At 41.8% G+C, this 18,574-nt stretch overlaps 1 protein-coding gene and 2 pseudogenes across 2 annotated transcripts; 2 read left to right on the forward strand and 1 right to left on the reverse strand.

Annotated features, from left to right (window-relative positions):
• Nucleotides 1-5,512, forward strand: part of LOC112075731 (ornithine decarboxylase antizyme 2-like) — a 10,014-nt pseudogene extending 4,502 nt beyond the window's left edge.
• A 604-nt stretch (nt 5,513-6,116) lies between these two features.
• On the reverse strand, nt 6,117-10,046 carry LOC112075732 (proteasome subunit alpha type-4-like; annotated as a pseudogene).
• Nucleotides 10,047-13,626: 3,580 nt separating this feature from the next.
• On the forward strand, nt 13,627-16,407 carry slc25a44b (solute carrier family 25 member 44b). Of its 2 annotated transcripts, none has more exon segments than XM_070441043.1 (3): nt 13,627-14,335; nt 14,569-14,732; nt 15,689-16,407. In XM_070441043.1, coding segments are annotated over 3 exon segments (987 nt in total). In that variant the 5' UTR covers nt 13,627-13,704; the 3' UTR covers nt 15,881-16,407.
• Nucleotides 16,408-18,574: the final 2,167 nt, after the last annotated feature.

An 18,574-nucleotide genomic window follows, 5' to 3' on the forward strand; every position in this document is an offset into this window, starting at 1 on the left:
TTGCATCGCGCTCATCGCAATATTTGCAGTGGTGCTCTTGGCAACATAATTTCGCTGAGTCTACCTTTAAATAAGGGACAGCAATGATTTACGAAGAAATCCAGGGATCACACCCTTTCATACACACAGGTTTGAGAAAATGTAGGCTACAGTAATAGCTGATTTGTACTTTATCCGGAATTCAGTGTGTACGTAACAAACACAGAATGTGCCAGACCAATACAATTTGATTTGATACACAGCACATAGTAGGGCTATGAGAATCTCTGCAACAGCACAATTCCAGCCACCGGATCTGTTCCTGTTACACAACCGCTGCTTTATACAGACTCCTCCCCCCTAGAGAATTAGATAAGCCACTCAGAAATAGTACCCTTGCTTGAATGGATAGTAGACTCTCTCCTCCCACAGTGCAGCACACTGAGATGCTGTTAATAACATGTGGGTGGTCAGTTAGATAGTTAGATGGACCTGAGCCCTACTTTTCTAGAAAGTTCTATAGGTGTCTTGTTGTGATGTGTTTTCAGTATACAGCACAGGAGGTTGGTGGCACCTTAATTGGGAAGGACGGYCTCGTGGTAATGGCTGGAGTGGAGTCAGTGGAATGGTATCAAACACATTTGTTTGATGCCATTCCATTTGCTCCGTTCCAGACATTATTATGAGCCGTCCTCCCCGTCAGCAGCCTCCACTGGTATATAGGTCAGGTTAGAGGTTACATGTCCACTAGCACACACTAGGTCATGGTTTCCTAGCCAGGCTCTTAATTCCTGACCTAATTCCCTCTCTGCCAGTGAGCTGTAAATAATGAGTTTTTTAAAGGTTGGTTTAGTACAATAATAGAAACATGTTATAGTTTTCAGTGTGCATGCCAAATGTGTGGTGTTTTGAGTGAACAAACTCTGCTGACATTCTTCATTACATTTTTAATTGGAAGTACAATAGYCTACGTAGCTTTAATCCCAGCCTGCATATACAGTACAATAGCACTCTGAGGTGAAAGGCTTTTTTTGTCAGGCTAGTGTCTCTACTGTTTTTATTTGAACTGGTACCCTATGCTAACTGACCATCCTATCCAAAGCCACTTATATTACAATAACTTTAGCATGACTTACCCAACCTCACCTTGTTGCTCTGTGTACCGCCAGTCCCATGTTGGTGTCATATATGGGRTGCTCCAAACGCCAGGCTCCAGGGCCTCTGTGGTGCTCCTGATGCCCCTCACCCACCGCTGAAGATCCCAGGTGGGCGAGGGACTGGCAGGGATCCCCCTCTCCATGTGCTCCTTCACAAAGTGAGTCCCTATAGGMCCCCATCCCAATAGCCAAACAATGTATTATTCCTCCATTGAAGTTATCAATCAAAGATCTYAGAGAATTGGATTGGTTAAAGAAACTTGAATTTCACTAATCCAAACACATAGGTCATAAGGGAAGAAATTAGGAAGGATGTCTGTTTTAATAACCAMGAGGATTTTCCAAAGATGAATGTTACAAATTAGCACATTTTGGCAAAAGATACATTGCATCTTACTGTTTAGCTTTATATCCTTTATAAGCCCACAGGCCCTTCACTTGATCTATGCGCCATCTACCATTTGAAAGACTGCAGTCAGTTTACATGGTCTGTTTAGCTACTTGTTAACATGTTCAGGGATGTGGGTCACTGTGTCAGGCGCCAAAACCCACTCTCATTAACTCAGAAAGCTAGTGAACCACAAAATGACACGAGCACAAAGTCACTGTGTCGATCAAACAGCAATGGTGAAGAGAGTAATTCTGCTGTAGGTCCATTGGTTAGAAAATATTACGCTCATAGGCAATAATCATAACAACAGGAATCCCTTATTTGAGATAGATGCTAGATCAGGCTAAAGTGTAACCTACCTAGTTCCTAGATAGAAAGCTGACAAAGACATATGTAATGGGTCGAAACCTTGTTCATCTAATAACTGTGGAAGTTCTGTATCGAACAGTGTGCCAACACGTTTTGCATCCGTCTCTCAGGATGGAAGGCTGACAGTGACCCAGGTGACCTCTGTGCGTGGATCGCTCCCCATCCTGCACTTTCACTACCAGCTGAGCGAGGAACGCAATGCATGCTGGGAGACTATGTTCACCTCAGACAGCCTCTTCCTYGAGATCCCAGAGGGGTCACTCCCTGAGGGCAGCAAAGAGGGGTGAGGAGGAACTGCCATCTATCCTCGCTGGCTTAATAATCATGCATACATACACCTGTTATAACCATGCATTATGCCATCAGTAAGGCTGGAATTAAGTCTAAAAAAAAAATATTTGAAAGATTTTAAATGAAAAAACGTGCACTTTCAAACAACAACAAACAAATTATTATTTACAATGATGGCCTTCCAAGAGACAAAAGGCCTCCTGCGGGGATGGGGGCTGGGATTAGAAATAAAAATGTAGGACAAAACACGCATCACGACAAGAGAGACACTACATAAAGAGAGACCTAAGACAACAACACAACATGACAAAACAACAACACAGCATGGCAGCAACACATGACAACACAGCATGGTAGCAACACAACATGACAACACAGCATGGTAGCAACACAACATGGTGGCAGCACAAACATGGTACAAGCATTGTTGGGCACAGACAACAGCACAAAGGGCAAAAAGGTAGAGACAACAATACAGCACCTGAAGCAGCCACAAGTGTCAGTAAGAGTGTCCATGATTGAGTCTTCAAATGTAGTGATGGAGATAAAACGGTCCAGTTTTTGCAGCTCGTTCCAAATGGTACAGAACATCTAGCRGCTCGAGAGCACCCTTACCTGCCGATCTATAAATTACGTCTCCGTAATCTAGCATGGGTAGGATGGTCATCTGAATCAGGGTTASTTTGGCAGCTGGGGTGAGGAGCGATTGCGATAGAGGAAACCAAGTCTAGATTTAACCTTAGCCTGCAGCTTGGATATGTGCTGTACTGGGTGGAGCCCCAGAGGACTACTTTGGGAGAATCCTGCACATTACAGTGTACATGAGTATGGAAGGGAACACAAAGGAGCAACACTTACATTTGAGATACACCCCTATCTTCTTTCCCCTCTTCTCTCTTATCAGACTCACCAGTCTCCTCGTGTTCTCGGAAGAAAAGTTACGAGTCAGCCATGTGTTTCTGTGGTTCTCCAAAAGCAGAGTGGATCAAGGTATGTCGAAGTCTAGACACATTTTCTTTCATGTGTACTGCATACATCTGGCCCTTCTTTGGACACTGTTTTAACAAACCTCCAAACGAGCATCAATGCCATAKAACACTCCGTCCGTGGCCTCCAACTGCTCTTAAACGATAGTAAAACCSCTCGCTGCCCGCACCCGCCCCCCCGACTAGCATCACTACTCTGGACGGTTCTGACTTAGAATATGTGGACAACTACAAGTACCTAGGTGTCTGGCTAGACTGTAAACTCTCCTTCCAGACTCACATTAAACATCTCAAATCCAAAATTACATCTAGAATCGGCTTCCTATTTCGCAAAACAAAGCCTCCTTCACTCACGCTGCCAAACATAACCTCGTAAAACTGTCATTTGTCATTTATAAAATAGCCTCCACACACTCTACTCAGCAAACTGGATGCAGTCTATCAGAGTGCCATCCGTTTTGTCACCAAAGCCCATATACCACCCACCACTGCGACTTGTATGCTCTCGTCGGCTGGCCCTCGCTACATATTCATCGCCGAGACCACTGGCTCCAGGTCATCTATGAGTCTATGCTAGGTAAAGTTCTTCCTTATCTCAGCTCACTGGTCACAATAACAACACCCCACCATAGCACGCGCTCCAAACAGGTATATTTCACTGGTCATCCCCAAAGCCAACACCTCCTTTGGCTGCCTTCCCTTCCAGTTCTCTGCTGCCAATGACTGGAACGAATTGCAAAAAATCACCGAAGTTGGAGACTTATATTTCCCTCACTAACTTTAAACATCAGCTATCTGAGCAGCTAACCGATTCACTGCAGCTGTACTAGCCACTCTGTAATAGCCCATCCAATCTACCTACCTCATCCCCATATTGTTTTTATTTACTTTTCTGCTCTTTTGTACACCAGTATTCTACTTGCACATCATCCTTGCACATATATCACTCCAGTGTTAATTTGCTAAATTGTAATTATTTTGCTACTATGGCCTATTTATTGCCTTACCTCCTCACGCCATTTGCACACACTGTATATAGACTTAATTTTTTTTTCTATTGTATTTGACTGTACGCTTGTTTATTCCATGTGTTGTTTGTGCCGCACTGCTTTGCTTTATCTTGGCCAGGTCGCAGTTGTAATGAGAACTGTTCTCAACTAGCCTACCTGGTTAAATAAAGGTGAAATATATATATATATTTTTTAATGGGCTTTATATTAGACACATTCAATTAGTTAAATGATTTATTGATAAAAATGAATGTCACGTTAGTGACCTCTAACCGTACTGGTGTTAAAAAAAACATCAGGAATAATGCAAGTGCACACTACATTGAAAAAGGGAAACTGAATTTAGACACTGTCTGAACAGTCACGTTAACAATCCTATGTTTTCTACATCTTTCCAGCACTCCTTACCAGGACTTTCCACTACATAGGATTTGAGATTGTGAAACCAGGCCACCCTCTGATACCACCCCGAGCAGACCTTGTGTTTTTGGGCTACCTCCATGAGTCCAACATGCCCGGAGTCAGAGGAAGATTGATGTTTGGGTTGATCAGGAGGGGATTACTCATCTGTTGCTCTGACCCAATAGTCTCTTTTCCATGCCTACCTGACCTTTGTTATGTTTTTTTCCTGTGGTGGTGATAGATAGGAAACAAGGAAAGGAAGCTATTTAAGCATATTGGAACAAGACCCGTCTCTCTCTCTCTGCACTTCTCATATGTACTGCTGTAGTCATGACAGAGAGCAAGCCATTCTCTGTAGACCTCTTTGGTGATAGAACCTTCAAGGAGATAACCAAAAAGATTGATCCTATTAGGCAGCTGCGTTCTTGACATCTTGCATGTTGTCGCCTGTGTGGCTCAGTTGGTAGAGCAGGGTTGTGGGTTCGATTCCCCCAGGGGAACAGTTGAAAAAAATATGCACTCTCTACTGTAAGTCTCTCTGGATAAAAGCATCTGCTAAATGACTAAACTGTAAATGTTGCCACAGTTTAGTACAAGTGGGACACTCAGTGCTAAAAATATTAACGTAAACTCCACAGTGCAGCTAAAGGTGAGGGACTGTAATAATTAAAACTACAGTGCACTGGAAGAGGGGGCTAAGGGCAATATGGCACATAATATTGGATTCTAGATGTCTGGATAATTAAATTATGGGTACGCTTTCAGAACTATTTCTTTGACTGAACCGCTGCAACAAATGTATTTTAAAGTGCAAATGTCTCCGTTGTCTTGAATTGAGTGATTGATCCATGTAAACTCCCATTATTGACATTCAGACTTCAAAACTAGTTAAGTCAGTGACAATACATCACTTAACTGTATGTTGCTCACGCTTACAGGTTTAGCAGAGGTAGGGGAGCACTTAACACGACTGTGTACTGGACTCACTTTCCATTCTGCTTGTGCATTCAGTTGAGAAGATTAGCCTGCACATGTGAAAGCAAGAACCTACATTCCCTGTAGCTGATTCAACTTACGTACTACGCACACACACTCTCTTCCTATTTTTAACTATTGTGTCCTAGAATTTCTATATACATTTTAGATTTCCATGTTCATGTAATGACACTAAAGATGGAATAAAATTCCTGTTATACCTCTGTTCTTGTCTATTGTGTTTTGGCACTTAGCACTAGTTAACAGCCCATGTGTAATGATGTGAATCCATATATTGCATATACCGTAAGTATATTGGTTGTTCTAAGTGAAACAAGCTGAACTTAATAACAAGTGCTTTAAAACGTTTTGCTACGTTTTCCCTACTGACATGACCCAGCTCAACACAGTGAAATTCTCAAAACAATCAGGACATACCCTGTGGCATTATATTTCCCTTGCCTTGTTTTTGAGAAGTCTGCCTGGATACACAATAGTTATCACACCATAATGACACTAGAGATTCTATCAGCACATTTGTGTTTCAATGTTAAATAAAGAAAAAGACAAACAAGCGCGTAACACATTACGGGATTTTTAGGAAAGTATGAATTCTAAATACGTGTTTATTTGTCCTTCTCCTTCTGTTCTTTGTCTTCCTTGTCCTTCTCGGCCTTGGCCTCTTCAGCCTCGTGTCGTTTGATCAGCTCCTCCACCTCTTTCTGTTTCAGCACCTTGATCTTGGTCTTTCCGTCTTCTCGCGTCGGGTGGCTATTTCCACTGGGGAGGTCAAGATCTCCATGAGTCATACAGTCTATGTTCATATCTCAGGCTGCATTACAGACGTATCTCTAATATGCATATCTCTAGACACAACATTTATTTATACATTATGTGTGCATCATGTTCAACAGCTGATGACGTCTAACGTTTTAGACATCATCATCATACCCTACTCTCCATAGAACAGCTGTGAATTAGGATAACACTGTCCCACTCATACAACATCTCCAGTCTGTGTTTACTCAGTGTGCTCCAAGGCAGGACGGGCTCAGGAGTTGTTTAGAACGGTGATGTCAGGTGTGAGCTTACTTTCTCCGCCGAGAGCTTGCTGACGTCCATGGTCTTGTTCAGGACTTTGACGGCAACGCCAGGGCAGAGGACAGCGACATCTCACCCTCTTTGAAATCCTGCTTCAACATGGACACTGCAGCCTGGGGACGAAGAAGACAACATGATGATTTATACAAACGTGTGGGTCTAATTCTGAATGCTGATTGGTTAAAATCGTTTTTCAGCCGGTGTCTATTCCACAAGTTACCACAGGCTAACCCTCATTATCACTCGATGAGATAATTGTGTCTATTTTCATTGAGAGGGAGTAGGCCACTTAGGCAGCCATAAGTCTGACATCCAGCAAAGGGGCTGAATTATTGAAATATGCCATAAAAGTATCAGCTATATGTTAATTCCCAGTCAACACTGTAGCACCATCTACTGTGCCGTTTCCGTCGTTACTTTGTGGCAATGCTGCTGCCAAAACATGTGTGCATTGTGCAATGTTGATGACAGCAAACAGGCTTACCGCACTATTGTTGCCGATGCAGTAGCCTTCCAGCCTCCATAGTTCCCACTGGGGTCACTCTGGTACAGCTGGAAGCCGTAGTGTTTGTCCCAGCCCATGTACAGCAGAGACACTCCAAACGGCCTCTTCCCTGAAGACACACAACACATCAAATACAATCAAACCTGTGCTTACTCTAACTGACTCTGGTATGTTCTTTTCCCACACAGCCCTTTGGTCCAATATGGTTTCAAACAGTGTAACCAGGGTGTGTTTACTAGGAACCCAACTGAGGTGTTTGTGTCATTTGTCTTATAGCTAACCTCCAAACTGTGTGTGGCCTGTTTGATGTCACACAACGCTGTCACCAACTGCTCACAGGGGATTGGCTCCTGGTACTGCAGTAGATATCTGTGTGAATTAAATAACACATAAACATTATCTGTCAGATAAACAGCACCGGTGCTAGTTACTAGAGGTGCCTTGTTGGTCTTGCACTAACACTGTACATTGCTTTGGTATACAAATTAATGAACAAATGGATCACAGGTAGAGACCGTGGACTTTACTACCCAACGTACCTCTGTGCTATTAGCCTCAGTTCATTGGTTAGAACGTTAGCATCGGAGGTGATTCCGGCAACACTGCAAGCCATGTCTCTGAAAGGATAAAGGTTACACACCAATCACAGAGCAGCCCATGGGTATAATGTAGCAGCATGTCTGACATCACCCAGCTTCGAGTAGGAGTGCTGATCTAGGATCAGTTTAGCCTTTCTGATCTAATAATAGCGACCTGATCCTAGATCAACACTCCAGTCTTGAGACGCTTTATGAAAAGATCCTGATCTGCAGTGCTACATATAAGCCTGGCAGAGAGACTATGGTCTACTCACTCATTGAGCTTGTAAATCTTTCTCGAGAAGAAAACCTCATCAAGCAGCTTGTGGATGTTCCGCCTCTCTGCAGCCAACAGCACTCCGTCATTGGCTAAAATCCCAAGACATGAGCCGGCGTGGCCAATAGCCTCCATGGCATACTCCACCTGATATAAGCGRCCTGTAAAACAGCAACAATGATTTGTTATGTCTGACATGGTTGCTCAGAGGAGAACACTTGACAATATAGTCTTGAATGTGATGGTAACATTGATTATGAAAATCGTTYTTAGAAAGATAACACTTGCCTTCAGGTGAGAAAATGGTAGTCCGGGAATCATATCTACGAGACTACAAAAACAAYTAAGTGTCAATTTCCCAAGAAAGCACCCAAGTAAAAGTTGCAAGGTAGTCAATTGCATCATATTAAACATGTACAGGTAAGTGCCAAAATAAAGGAAACACTTGAGTAAATGAGAGATACAAGGTATATTGAAAGCAGGTGCTTCAACCCAGATGTGGTTCCCGAGTTAATTAAGCAAATAAAATAAAAAGTACCCCGTTTTTTTGTCTACCATGGCTAGAAGAGATCTCAGTGACTGAAAGAGAAGTCTCAAAGGAGCATAGGGGGTTTAAAGTGTGTGTGTCTCAGTCACCAGATCTCAACTCAATTGAACACTAATGGGAGATTCTGGAGATTCTTACGGGAGATTCTGGACAAGTGCCTGAGACCCCCATTAAACAAAACACCAAATGATGGATGTTCTCATAGAAGTATGGTGTCACATCCCTCCAATAGAGTTCCAGACACTTGTAGAATCTATCCCATGGCGCATTGCTGCTGTTCTGGCAGCTCGTGGTGGTCCAGCGCCCTATTAAAGTTGCACTATGAAGAAATCGCTCCGCCATTTCCTGGTTGCTAAAACGCTAATCGTTCGCCTAATTTTAGTTTGACAAAATAAGCTAGTATAGTGTAGAGCCCTCAAACTCAACTCTGGACCTCGACGCCAGTTCCACTACTATTTTTTTCCATTGTTCCTCTCTGGTCAGGAACTGATTTAGACCTGGGACACCAGGTGGGTGCAGCTAATTATCAGGTATAACAGAAAACCAGCAGGCTCCAGACCTCGTAGGGCAAGAGTAGAATATCCCTGGTGTAGAGAATCATTGTACCATCTAAACCACTGTGAAATATATTTTCCATAACCAAAAATGTTGTATTTTCAGCTATTTGAAACTGGTACAAAACAGAAAGTAAAAGATGCAAAAACAAAACTTAACGAAAAAAGCATTGAAATAGCGCACATAGAACAGATCTACTGATTCTTAGACTTGCTTTGAAATAGAATGATAKATCTATAACTCACATTTCTGTGAATTTGGTCGGGTCGCCCAAAAAGTTACATATTGCCACTTTAAGACACTATGTTGGTGTTTCCTTTWTTTTTGAAGTTACTTGTACATTACAGATAGCGACGTTAACGTAGCTAGCTACTTACCATGATTCAGCCTGCCTGTAAAATAAAACCTGCGAAAAAAATAATTCCAATAATATTAATGAAGTTCCATAATGCAAAGCTCAAAACAATAAGTACTGCTGTCAAATGCGGGCATGGCAAATCATGACTACTGTTTATTAGACAGGGGCTGGTAAGTTAAGCGAACTTATTTTGATTAAAGTATAGTAGCTAGCCCATTAGAAAGTTAACATATAGCTACAGTAGTAGCTCAATTAGCTAGAGTAGCGAAGTACATTACGTTAGTTCATGTATACAAGGCAATTGTTAAACAGAAATATGCTTGCTAGCTAGCATGCTAACCCTTAGCTAGCTATCTTCACAATGACTGGAGAGGCTAGCTGACTTTTGGCGCCGTTTTAACAAGAAATCACGTTGTAGCAATTTATGAGATTTTTATAATAACATGTGGCTAAACAGACAGGAATATAAAACAGCTATTACCTTAGCTAGCCTGATAGTAGTTTGTTGCTGACACACCGCTGTGAAGCAAGCAAGAATAACTAAGAACTTCCGGGTCCCGTATTTTGTGAGTCCTTCAGAAATAAAGTTCTGTCCTGTATACTTTGTAAATTAATAATTACGGTGAAAATGTGCACAATTATCAATAATTTTATACTAGTTATCATACAAAGAAAAATTTAAAGTTTTCTATAAGATATGTAATTTATTTATATTTTCAAGCCTAAATAGTTAACAATGTTTTTTTTGTGTGTACTCCTATCATTTATTGCATACAAAATCCGTACAAATTATCTGTACTCTGTCTCGCAGTAATAGGGTGTCCATTCTATTCAGGAGCACTTTAGTTTCCAAATCCACAGAGTGTACACCCAGAAGAGCGCCACTGCTCATTTTGCGGGCCCTATAGAGTGGCCCATCAACTTAAAACCAATAATTTATTTATATTGTACATACATATTGCACAAATAAACAATTTTCTGTAGGTTGTGTCACAGTGGAATGGGGGGGGGGGGGTCCATTCTACTCAGGAAACTTCTAGTTTCCTCTCGGTTGTAAACCAGTGGAGGCTATTCAGAGGAGGAAGGGAAGGACCATCCTCCTCAATGAATTTCAAAAAAATAAAAATTGTTTAAATTAAATGTATCATTTTTAGAAAGAACTATACTAAATATATTCACGTCACCAAATAATCTATGAAACACACTGTTTTGCAATGAAGGTCTACAGTAGCCTCAGCAGCTCTCTGCAGGGATAGCCCATGGTGTAGCTAGAGGACAGCTAGCTTCTGTCCTCCTCTGGGTACATTGACTTCATACAAAAACCTTGGAGGCTCATGGTTCTCACCCTCTTCCATAGACTTACACAGTAATTATGACAACTTCTGAACAATGTCCTCCAACCTATCAGATCTCTTGCAGCATGAACTGACATGTTGTCCACCCAATCAAACGGATCAGAGAATGAATCTAGTAGTGAAAGCATAAAATACAGCTAGCTAGCACTGCAGTGCATAAATATGTTGTGAGTAGTTATTAGTAAACTACTGTTTTTGGTTTGGCGTCACATAAGGCCACTCTTTATGTGTTATTTGCCGAATCTCAGTTTTCCATGTGGGTTTTATGATGTAATGTCAACTTTATACATTTATATCCCGGGAACATTCAATTTCCAACTCACCCACAGCAATTCTCCATAAATCTGTTGTGGATTATCCAGAATCCCATACCTTTATCACTCAGTGTATTATACAATGTAAACACAGTAATCTACCAGGTGGCATAATACCCATTTTATGCAGGAATGTAACAATTTAATTACACCATTACAGAGGCAAGAGTGTGCAAGGCGTTATTGAATGTGGCACTGTCTGTCACCTTGATTACTCTAATTTCTCTCGACACTTTAATTTGTAGGCTAGGTTGAAGCAACCTCATGATGGGTATAGGGAGAATTTGAGTATCATGTAGTAGCCTAAACCTATCGATGTTACATTGAGCTGTGTAAATGGTATATGAATGACAGTCATCCAATATGCTGTAATAGAAATAAGGCCATGCTCATAAAAAAAATAAGTTTTCCCTCATCTTAAAGGAAAACTGTGTTGATTTGGAAAKTAAAAGTGAGTAGAATGGACCTCCTTTTTACTGCGACACAACGTACAGATAATTYTGTACGGTGCAATATGTATTGCCAGTATGAAAAAACGATTGGTTTCAAACTGATTGACAACTTTAAGCGCTGATTAGCAGCGACGCTCCCTCCTCTCGTGTAATGCCGCGTTCACAACAACGGGGAACTCTGATAAATACGAGGGCAAATCAAGTCCCATTTATTTTGAACCCACTGAAGTCGGAAGTCGGAGATTTCACTTTTGTATATTATCTACTTCACTTGCTTTGGAAATGTTAACATGTGCCAAAGAAGCCCCTTGAATTGATTTCCGAGTTCCCAAGTTGTTTTGAACGCGGCACAAACTGTGGATTTGGAAATTAAAAGTGTTCCTGAGTAGAATGGACACCCTTTTACTGCGACACAAAGCACATGAAATTGTGTACTACTGTGCAGTATGTTCAATATGAAAAACTTACTGAATATTATGCAATACAAATGGACTAATTAACAATGGGATTTAAACGTGTTTTCTAAAGTTGATTATTGTAATTATACGAAATATATATATTGTTATTACTATTATTATTAATAGTAGAATAAATCATGTTTTGTTATTTGTATTACGTTTGTTACCATGATAACTATCTAATAATGTTTTTTTTTTATGCTGTTAACTATAATGTCAATTCTAAACATTTATTTGTGCTATGAAGGCGATTAACTTTATTACATTTTTCATATTGTTAAACAAAATTCTAACTCTGCTAACATTTCCTCATAAAATGTACGAATATTTGTTATTATATTTCATTGCAAGGACTATTCATTTTGAGAAAAATCGAACCGATACGCCTTATTCTTGCTAGGTATTGCTTATTACATTGTTGGCTGAATGGAGTCTGAACACGGGGCAAATAGAGGTTTAGAAAATACTATCATACATTGGCAATGAACCGTTCTAAGAAATAACCTTATAGCGCCACCTCTTATCGTCAAGGTGTGTCTCTTGTGGTTAGGCGCAAGTACAGTGGGAGGAGAAAGTTCAATTATTACAAAACCCACCCTCGCTGCTGAGCAAGAAAAAAACAAGAAAAAACGCCCAACTGCTGGAAACCACACCAAGTTCTTTCCAGTTAAGACTCTCGCGTGCCTCTTCCTCTGAGTTTAGTTCTCCAACATACCATCAAATTCAACGCGGACAGATATCTCCTATAATTCCCGTATCGGCTTCCCCTCACCTGCTGATATAGACATTGCTATTCCGACTACTTAGTAATAAATTTTGATATACATTTGTCCAACGGAGGTAAGTTGTAGAAGTTGCCTGTTTCAAATACTGCAAGTAACTGTTCAGCACTAGCTCGCTAGCCGAAGAACCATCAACCAACCAATAAGCCTGGCTTAGCTAGCGGCATATAGCTAGTGCATGAGTGCATTATATTGGCCAGGCTAGCTCCCACGCCACAATTCTGGACTAACGTCTGAACTACTGTTTAACATGCCACTAAATAGTTCAAGCCTGTGCATTGGTTAGTTAGGCTACTATCAAGCGTTATTTCACGGATGTGCGTGATTGACAATAGGCTCTTTGGTTTAGGGAACATTGTGTCCTGTGATGCAACTAGCAGTAGCTTGTCATGTTAGCGCATAACTACTTCAGCTAGAGAGCACATTGAAGTTCCCCATCAATGCGCGATCTGTTTTTACCTTGTCAGGCATTTGATAACATGGTCATGACTGCTACGAAGCAGTACAGTGTGTGTATGATCTTTGATCCTTCCTAACACAAACCCAGTCAGATGTGTGTATGATCTTTGATCCTTCCTAACACAAACCCAGTCAGTTTAGACATCGCTCATTTCCCAAGGAGACTTGGGWGATAATGAGTGACACACCACACAACACAGGCCTTGTTTTCTGATGTAGTAGTTTGTGAATCATTGTCATGACACTGGTACAACCTTCAGACCTAATGCCATCTTTAATTCATTCAACGTTGATGCATTCCAACGTTGTGCTACCTCTTGGAGGAAACCGTTGACAGTGTTGTGTGGTCTGTATTTCCCCAGGTAGAGGCTAGTCTGATGAGGGGGCTCTCCAGAAAGGCAGGATGCAACAGAACAGGAACATCCAGATCATTGAATGGGAGGACCTGGACAAGAGGAAGTTCTACTCCTTCGGGGTATTCATGACCATGACCATCCGGGCCACCGTCTACCCGGCCACCCTCATCCGCACCAGGCTGCAAGTGCAGAAGGGKAAGTCGCTCTACAACGGGACCTTTGATGCCTTCTTCAAGATCCTGCGGGCCGAGGGCGTGCGGGGCCTCTACCGCGGCTTCATGGTCAACACCTTCACTCTCATATCGGGCCAGGCTTACATCACCACCTACGAGCTGGTGAGGAAATACGTCTCCAACTATTCCAAGGACAATACCGTCAAGTCTCTGGTGGCTGGTGGCGCGGCYTCCCTGGTCGCACAAACCATCACTGTCCCCATAGACGTGATTTCCCAGCAGCTGATGATGCAGGGCCAAGGGAAGCACCTGACTCGCTTCCGGGTCAAGCTCAAAACGGAGGCCGACGGGAAGACCAAAATGGCATTTGGCCAAACCAGGAACATGATTGCTCAGATCTTTGCGGCCGACGGTTTCCGAGGCTTCTACAGGGGATATGTGGCCTCCCTTCTAACATACATCCCAAATAGCGCGGTCTGGTGGCCTTTTTATCATTTTTACGCAGGTAAAAAGGAGTGTTTGTTTACAAGGATATTTATCCAAGGATCGAGTTCCCGGACACAGGTTAAGCCTGGTCCTGGACAAAGCGCTTCATTGAGCTTTGAGTCCTGGATTAGGTTTAATCCGGGAAACCGTCCCTTAATGTTATTATTACTATTTTCTTCAAGAAGAGTCGGAGATTAATAATGTCWTATATCTTTATAGTCTATATAGTCAACATACATTGTCTATAAGTAGCATTTCAAAGCACAAATCTTCCACAACGTTTCACAGAACAGCTATCCAAAATGGCGCCCAGTGACTGCCCTCATCTACTACTCCAAGCCATGGCCGGACCACTAGCTGCTGCGACTGCATCCACTGTCACCAACCCCATGGATGTGGTCAGAGCTAGAGTGCAGGTAGAGTGCAACTTCAGCTAAATGCACTAGTGGAATGTAATGGGGTAAAGGGTCTGTTTGGATAGCCACATGTGGCCANACCAAAATGGCATTTGGCCAAACCAGGAACATGATTGCTCAGATCTTTGCGGCCGACGGTTTCCGAGGCTTCTACAGGGGATATGTGGCCTCCCTTCTAACATACATCCCAAATAGCGCGGTCTGGTGGCCTTTTTATCACTTTTACGCAGGTAAAAAGGAGTGTTTGTTTACAAGGATATTTATCCAAGGATCGAGTTCCCGGACACAGGTTAAGCCTGGTCCTGGACAAAGCGCTTCATTGAGCTTTGAGTCCTGGATTAAGTTTAATCCGGGAAACCGGCCCTTAATGTTATTATTACTATTTTCTTCAAGAAGAGTCGGAGATTAATAATGTCWTATATCTTTATAGTCTATATAGTCAACATACATTGTCTATAAGTAGCATTTCAAAGCACAAATCTTCCACAACGTTTCACAGAACAGCTATCCAAAATGGCGCCCAGTGACTGCCCTCATCTACTACTCCAAGCCATGGCCGGACCACTAGCTGCTGCGACTGCATCCACTGTCACCAACCCCATGGATGTGGTCAGAGCTAGAGTGCAGGTAGAGTGCAACTTCAGCTAAATGCACTAGTGGAATGTAATGGGGTAAAGGGTCTGTTTGGATAGCCACATGTGGCCATCATTGGGGCCACTGTTTTCTCTAACAGATGTTAGTGGCACAGAGTCTAATCAGGGATAGGCAACCCTGGTCKTGGAGTGCCACAGGCACATATTATTTTTTTTATTCAACAAAATCCTGCAGTGGCTGTTGCACTCCACGACCAGAGTTTCCTACCCCGGGTCTAAATCCTGGCATAGCAAATCGAATTTTACACAAAAAAATGAACATGAATAAATACCTTTGTAACAACAGCCTTGTGTGGGTGGCAGGTTGAAGGCAGGACCTCCGTCATCGAGACGTTCAGGCACCTGCTGGCAGAGGAGGGATTCTGGGGGATGACCAAAGGGCTGTCTGCACGCATCATATCCTCCATTCCRACCGCCATCGTTATGGTCGTGGGCTARGAAACCCTCAAGAGAGTGAGCTTGAGACCGGWGCTGGTCGACTCCAGACACTGGTAGAGGACATTAGCACCCAATCCCAAATCGACCCCTAGCCCAAACCCCCTATGCCCAYGTGAGGGGGTTAGGGGATAGGGTTTACCAATATGGAAATAGCTACAAATTTCTCACTTGAATTTTCACCACATTGTATATACAATCATAGGGGGTAAGGGACACAGATTGATTTGGGATMGGAAATTGTTGTTGTGGCCCTGATTCCAATTTGGCCTCTAGAGCTCCCCTGACCTCACCACTGCATAGGTGATAGCAATAGAGCACAATATTGGCCCAGGGACTGAAATGGAACTGGGCCAACAAGCTCTGCCTGCTTCTATTCCTTAATGGCTTCCTTGTCCTTATCATTTTGTTTGCCTTTTAAACTACTGCTGCCTTTTAGTGGGGATTTTATCTTAAGTTGTAGGTGAATGAAGGGACAGTAGTTTGAGATTTGATGTCATTACAATGTGTAATTTGTGACCGGTGCTGAGCGATTAACRGAAATGTTGGTTATTTTTCYTTTTTTAAACAACTAATTGACCAATGTCTGTTGAATTATTTGAATTCCATTTACTTGTTTTTTTGTCTGAGCGCTATGCACAGTTTTTCTAGCGATAAATCAGATCAAGCCCGAACTGTGCAATGGAGTTGTAGTTTCCAACAGGCTAATATTCTACATAGTTTAGCGCAGAAAACACGGTAGTCAACTACAATGACCATAATCCATTGCGTGCCTACTTGTCTGGTCTGAGACAGAAGAACGAGATCAGGAGGGATAGAAAACAGTGGCATAGTGAGGCATCTACCTGAAAATAAATTATCCAAGATTGATAGTTGGTTTTCAGCAGTCATAAAAGCATGCCTTGTTTACTTTGAAGAACTACTCAAATAGTGATTTTGTCAGACAGCATGGGCAGCAGCTCTGTAAAGATGAGATGACTTGGAATGAAATAACGTCATCAAATAGGCTGAAAACAAATGAAATATTGAATTAAAGTCGTGAATAAATGATGCTTAATAAGTGATAAGCAGTAATGGGCAGTCACTACTGTCATGGAACTTTTAATTGTTTTACTCTGTGTTACAGTATTCAAACCACATAATGCGCAGTGCATTTAATGTAAAAAAATTAATAATTAAATAAAACTATAATTTTTTTAATAACCAAACTGACCTCAAAAAGTAATCGCTCAGCACTAGTTGGTTCCTTCGGTATAAACACTGAACTGATCCATCACTTCTAATGTATTTCTACTGTCTTAGTAATAGGATAGATGCTCTTAAATCTGTTTKTAGCTGCCCTCTGTAGCCTTTATCAGGTTTAGTCCTAGGAGGTAGCAACAGCAAATTGCATACACAAGTTCAGCTCAAACACACAGGACAAAACAACCAATTAGGGCACATGTCCCTCTTCTTCTTTGACTTTTCACTTGCAAAGACCCTCCCTTTAGTCCTCCCAACTAATCTCGTCCACCAGCCAGCTCTTTAGCAATTAAGCTGGGGTCAGACAAGGTTACTCCAGCACAAAATAAAGAAGTCGGTAGAGTCACATTATTAACAGAAATCTAGGCTATGGAGGGTAGATGTAAATGATACAATTATTATATTAGAAGTAGTACATATAACTTTTGGGGTGTTTAGGGCAGCCATCTATTTGTGAATTAAAAAAGATGTGATGTGACCTGTAAATGATACTGTTAAAGCACATTGTTTCCAATTGTCTTCACCTCAACTCCAATATTCAATAGTTTGACCCTGGTATTTACCATTGCTGCTGTGGCAATATTAGCAATTTTCAACTAATGTTGTACTGAACAATCAAGGTTGTTGGCCAATTGTGAAACGCTAACTGTTGTAGTTTAAAATGTTGAGTAAATGATTTCTGCTGGTTTCAGGGTTGGTACTTTGGGAGGGTTTATTGTTAGTGTGCTGGAACACCAGTGAAGTGCTCTTTAAAGGAAGTCCTGAGATGAGGACTCCAGGCAGAGAACAAGACGTGTCCCTTTGTGATTGTGGCAGTAACTCTGAGTGCAATCTTGTATTAACTTAATCACTTCCAGCTCAAACGTGTGGTTCACAATGTACAGTTTTGTTTGAATTTATCAATATATTATGTCTCAAGAAAATGTTCTGAAGTTATTTGTTGTGAAAAATATTTATATTTCATATTTCATCTGGACAAAAGCAAAGGTTCCAAACTATACTGAAGAAAAATATAACGCAAACAATTGAAAAGATTTTTACTGAGTGACATGACTGGAAATACAGTATGCATCTGTTGGTTCACAGAAACTTCACATAATGGGTCTCACAATGGGCCTCAGGATCTCGTCACGGTATTTCTGTGTATTCAAATTGTCATCGATAAAATGCAATTGTGTTCGTTGTCCATACCTTATGCCTGCCCATACCGTAACCCCACCCCCACCATGGGGCACTCTGTTCATAACGTTGACATCAGCTAACTGCTCACCGACGTGACGCCATACACGTGGTCTGTGGTTGTGAGGCCAATTGGACGTACTGCCAAATTCTCTAAAACGATGTTGAAGGTTTTTGGTAGAGAAATTAACATTAAAGTATCTGGCAACAGCTCTGGTGGACATTCCTGCTGTCAGCATGCCAAGTACACACTCCCTCAACTTGAGACATCTGTGACATTGTGTTGTGTGACAAAATGGCACATTTTATAGCAGCCTTTTATTGTCCCCGGCA

This window comes from Salvelinus sp. IW2-2015, unplaced genomic scaffold, assembly GCF_002910315.2.
Source record: "Salvelinus sp. IW2-2015 unplaced genomic scaffold, ASM291031v2 Un_scaffold3360, whole genome shotgun sequence".
In the NCBI taxonomy this organism is placed as follows: Eukaryota; Metazoa; Chordata; class Actinopteri; order Salmoniformes; family Salmonidae; genus Salvelinus; species Salvelinus sp. IW2-2015.